This window comes from Castanea sativa, chromosome 6, assembly GCF_040712315.1.
Source record: "Castanea sativa cultivar Marrone di Chiusa Pesio chromosome 6, ASM4071231v1".
Lineage (NCBI taxonomy): Eukaryota > Viridiplantae > Streptophyta > Magnoliopsida > Fagales > Fagaceae > Castanea > Castanea sativa.
In genome coordinates, this window is record NC_134018.1 from 58,359,105 (window position 1) to 58,364,616 (window position 5,512).

The window sequence follows — 5,512 nt, forward strand, 5'->3', positions numbered from 1 at the left end:
GATGGTTGATTGGGGTAGTGGAGCGGATGTTATGTACCTTACTCTGTTTAAGGGGCTTAATCTAAAGCTGGAGAATCTTACTCCTTATGACTCACCGCTAATAAGTTTTGAAGGGAAGGCTGTCATACCAAAAGGACAAATTCGTCTGCCTGTGCAATCAGGTCCAGAAACGGTGGATGTGGATTTTAAGGTAGTTAATGCTTATTCCCCATACATAGCCATCGTAGCAAGGCCTTGGTTGCATGCTTTGGGTGCTGTATCGTCAACGTTGCATGTCAAAGTGAAGTTCCCTTTAAGGGAACAGATCAAAGAAATTCTAGGAAGTCAATCAGTGGCTAGACAACGTATATCGGCTGCGATATTGCATCATGTTGAATCTAGATCTTCGGCCTTAGCTACTGAGGACTTATAGCAATTAACGCCTCCGAATGTGCCTAGTGCGGTGACAGCAAAGGAGGCAACATGCGAAGAGTTGGAGAAATTTCTTATAGGTGATGACCCTGAAAAGTTCTTTTAGGTGGGTGTTCGGTTGCCATATCACGAGAAGATGGAATTGGTCATGTTCTTGAAGAATAACATAGATGTATTTGCTTGGGATCCTTATGAGGCCCCTGGAGTTGATCCAAGCTTCATTTGTCATCATCTGAATGTCAATCCTGCAATTGTTCTGAGAAGGCAGCCACCTCGGCGTTCATCTAAAGAGTATGCTGAGGCTGCCAAGGAAGAGGTGTTCAAGCTTAAAAGGGCTGGGGCTATTAAAGAAGTCTTCTACCTAGAATGGTTGGTGCACACAGTTGTAGTAAATAAGAAGAACGGGACGTGGAGAGTATGTGTGGACTTCACAGACCTAAACAAGGCTTGTCCCAAAGACTCGTTTCCAATGCCTCGTATAGATCAATTAGTGGATGCTATAGTTGGACATTCTCAGATGAGTTTTCTAAATGCTTTCCAAGGCTATCACTAAATACCTTTGGCACCGAACGACCAGGAGAAGACAACCTTTATTACTCCTATAGGAAATTATCACTATAAGGTGATGCCGTTTGGCTTGAAAAACGCAGGGACTACCTATCAAAGGATGATAACTAGGATGTTTGAGTCACACCTCGGAAAGACTATTGAGGTATATGTGGATGATATGGTAGTGAAAAGTAAGACGGTGCCCATGCACGTGAAAGATTTGGATGATACCTTTCAAATGCTCAAGAGGTACAAATTATGCCTTAATGCCTCTAAATGCTCTTTTGGGGTGGGCTCTGGCAAATTCCTAGGCTACATGGCGACTCATAGAGGAATAAAAGAAATCTGGCGCAAGTTAAGGCAATCCACGGTCTACAATCACCTCGAAATCCAAAAGAGGTCTAGAAATTGACTAGGATAACTGCTGCTCTCAGCAGGTTTATCTCTCGATCTGCTTATAGGTGTAGACTTTTCTTCTAGTTGCTGAATAAGTGGAAGATATTCGAATGGACCAAGGAGTATGCTTTGGCTTTTCAACAACTTAAAGAATACCTTTCCCGACCACCCATCATGTCTCAACTAGAGGTCGATGAAGTCCTATTTGCGTATATAGCTGTGGCCATACATGCTGTCAGTTTGGTGTTGATACGGGACGATGATTGTATACAGAGACCAGTTTACTATTGAGTAAATCTTTGCATGAAGCTGAGGTGCGTTATTTTCCGTTGGAGAAAGTCATTCTGGCCGTGGTACATGCTACGCGTAAACTTCCTCACTATTTTCAATCCCACATAGTTATTGTTTTGACTCAGCCCCCTCTTAAGTCAATATTGTGAAGTGCTGACTACACTGGAAGGATAGCTAAGTGGGGAACGATCTTAGAGGCTTTTGATATTAAATACATGCCTCGCACCTCTGTTAAAGGCCAGGTCCTTGCTGATTTGGTGGCCGAATTCGATGAGCCATCATTAGAAGAAAATGCAAAGGAGACGCACATGGATGAAAAATCAGTTGGCATGATTTCGTGCAAGAACTTCCGAATTGGAAAGTGTATGTTGATGGAGTGGCGAACCAAAGAGGGTCTGGCATTGGACTAGTTCTTCTGTCTCCGGAAGGGCTTATATTTGAGAAGTCTCTAAGATTGGGATTCTTGGCCACTAACAATGAGGCAGAATATGAGGCTTTGTTGGTCGGGATGGATATGGTCCAAAAAATGGGGGAAAAGTTAGTCCATATGTTCTCGGATTCTCAGTTAGTCGTAGGTCAAGTGCTGGGAACATTGGAAGCTAGAGATCCAAGAATGCAAGAATACCTAGCCAGGGTTAGACACTTACAATCTAGATTTGAGTCCTTTACCCTAGCACATATATCTAGGAGTGGAAATACGCATGCGGATTCATTGGCCACGCTTTCAACATCCTCGGCTCAAGGTTTGCCTCAAGTCATTCTCGTTGAAGACCTGTTGAAACCTGCTCGGACGTTTATAAATGCCATCAATATTCATCAGGTTAAGCTCGGACCAAGTTGGATTGACCCTATAATGTCTTTTCTTAAGAGCGATATTTTGCCCGAGAACAGATCTGAGGCAGATAAAGTTCATAGAAAGGCATCTCGATTCGGGTTGTCTGAGAACCAGAAGTTGTATAAACGCTCATTTTCTAGGTCATACTTGTTGTGTGTACACCCTGAAGTGACAGAGTCTCTATTGGAGGAATTGCATAAAGGGATTTGTGGAAGTCATACAGGAGGGAGGTCTTTAGCCCATAGAGCTTTGACCCAAGGATATTGGTGGCCCAATATGCAGAGAGAAGCTCAAGATTACGCGAGAAAATGTGATCAATGCCAGAGATTTTCTCCTAACATCCATAAACCTGGTGGTGTACTTAACACTCTGTCTAGTCCATGGTCGTTCGCTCAATGGGGATTGGATATAGTAGGGCCTTTCCCAAAGGCTGTGGGGAATAAAAGGTGGTTACTTGTAGGGACCAACTACTTTACCAAATGGGTTGAAGTTGAGCCTTTGTAAAAAATTAGAGATGTGGATGCAAAGAAGTTTGTTTGGAAGAACATTGTTACTAGATTTGGGATACCTCATATGCTTATTTCAGATAATGGCTTGCAGTTTGATAGCAAGGCTTTTAGAAAATACTGTGGTGACATGGGTATCACGAATAGATACTCCACTCCAGCTTATCCTCAGGGAAATGGTAGGCCGAGGCTGTTAACAAGGTGATAGTAAATGGGCTGAAGAAAAGGCTGGATGATGTAAAAGGAAGGTGGGTGGAAGAATTACCACATGTTCTGTGGACGTATCGGACTACACCACGAAGGTCCACAGGAGAAACGCCCTTCTCCATGACCTATGGGGCCGAGGTCGTGATCCCTTTGGAAACTGGGTTTTCAACATGTAGGATGAGCTCTTTCAGCCCAGAAAATAACGATGGTTTGCTAGAGAAAAGCCTGGATCTGGTTGAGGAACGGCGAGAGGCCGCAATAGTTCAACTGACTTATTATCAGCAGAAGCTCATACGAGGATATGATGCCCATGTGAAACTAAGGCCACTTGCGCCTGGAGATTTGTTCTTGAGGAAAGTCATGGGTACCTCTAAGAATCCAGCGTGGGGAAGGATAGCACCTACCTAGAAAGGACCATACCGAATCACTTCTGTGGCGGGTATAGGGTCATATCGCCTAGTCGACTTAGATGAAAAAATTGTACAACGTCCTTGGAATATAAATAACCTACGAAGGTATTACTATTAATGAAAGGCACTTTTGTCATTTTTTTTTTCAATTATCATTATATTGTGTTTCGATTCATTATTCTAAGTATCAAACAGAAACTTGGTCATGCATGGCTCTTCGGACCACATACCTTGTGGAAATTGATATGTTATTAAATGTTAAATAGAACCTTAGTTACGTCGGGTCCTTAAAATCTTCTCCTTTGAGAAAATTAACATTTAAGTTCCATTTTATAAGTATCAAACATAAACTTGGTCATACATGGCTCTTCAAACCACATACCTCGTGGAAATTGATATGTTATTAAATGTTAAACAGAACCTTAGTTACGTCGAGTCCTCAGATCTTCTATTTTGGAAAAATTAACATTTAAGTTCCTTTTTATAAGTATCAAATAGAAACTTGGTCATGCATGGATCCTCGGACCACAAACCTCATGGAAATGGATTCAGATCCTCTAGAGTTCCTAGGGTACTCTACCAAGTAGAGTTCATTAAATCCTAACCACTCTTTAATGATTTAATGGTCTAGATTCTGCCATGTCAGCATTTCATTAACAATCATCTTAATTGTTTTGTTTACAACATTATTTTATTATTTTAAGAATATTATTAATGAAATGCTGACATGGCAGAATCTAAACCATTAAATCATTAAAGAGTGGTTAGGATTTAATGAACTCTACTTGGTAGAGTACCTAGGAACTCTAGAGGATCTGAATCCCATGGAAATTGGTATATTATTAGATGTTAAATAAAACCTTAGTTACGTCAAGTCCTCGGATCTTCTACTTTAGGGAAATTAACGCTTAAGTTCATTTTTATAAGTATCAAACAGAAACTTGGTCATGCATGGCTCCTCGGACCACATACCTCATGAAAATTGGTATATTATTAGATGTTAAATAGAACCTTAGTTACATCAGGTCCTTAGATCTTCTGCTTTGGAAAAATTAACGTTTAAGTTCCTTTTTATAAGTATCAAACGGAAACTTGGTCATGCATGGCTCCTCGGACCACATACCTCGTGGAAATTGATATATTATTAAATGTTAAACAGAACCTTAGTTACGTCAGGTCCTCGAATCTTCTACTTTGGGGAAATTAACGTTTTAGTTCCTTTTTATAAATATCAAACAGAAACTTGGTTATGGATGGCTCCTCAGAGCACATGCTTCCTGGAAATTGAGGTATTAATAAACCACAGTAAGTTTGATGGTTTACTTTATGCCCCAAATTAAACACCAAATTAAGTCTTAGACTGTGTTTCTTTTGTTTAAGTTTAGAAATACGCATCCATACTTAACTGTATGCTGTTATGCTTCGTATATTATATTTTCAGTACATAATTTATTTGTTGATGATTAAAATTGATAAAGTGAATGTACTTTTATGTTGGGTTATTGATGAGTGAGGTGTTACAAAAATTTCCTTGTACATTCGAATATTAAGTCACTTGCTCCATGCATTTGATTTACATTAAGGTGAAGGAAATTAGTATTTCATTAAAGGAAATTAGCAATGAGATAAAGAGCAATCTTTCAAATTGGCCATTAATTCTGTCAGTGGGTACATTGAAAATAAAACTCTGAAATAAGAAGATCAGGATAAAAGTCCTAATACAAAAAATTATTACATAAAGAAAAGAGTCCTAGCTGGTCTGTGCCTATAGTTTTAGGGGAGGATCCTGTTTGGACTTGTTGGCAGCTTTTTTTATTTTGTCCTCTTCCTCTGTTTGCTTAAGTTCCACTTCAAACGTGGTTTGGACTTGTTTGCCTTTATCCTTTGCCATTGGTGGAGGAATGTTT

The 5,512-nt window shown here is 40.0% G+C and overlaps 1 protein-coding gene across 1 annotated transcript; it reads left to right on the forward strand.

Moving 5' to 3' along the window:
* The first annotated feature begins 547 nt into the window (after positions 1-547).
* Positions 548-4,893, forward strand: LOC142640272 (uncharacterized). The gene is made up of 4 exons (XM_075814342.1): positions 548-953; positions 1,062-1,209; positions 1,972-2,712; positions 4,845-4,893. Exons 1-4 carry the CDS (start codon positions 548-550, stop codon positions 4,891-4,893), a joined length of 1,344 nt encoding a protein of 447 aa, XP_075670457.1.
* Positions 4,894-5,512: the final 619 nt, after the last annotated feature.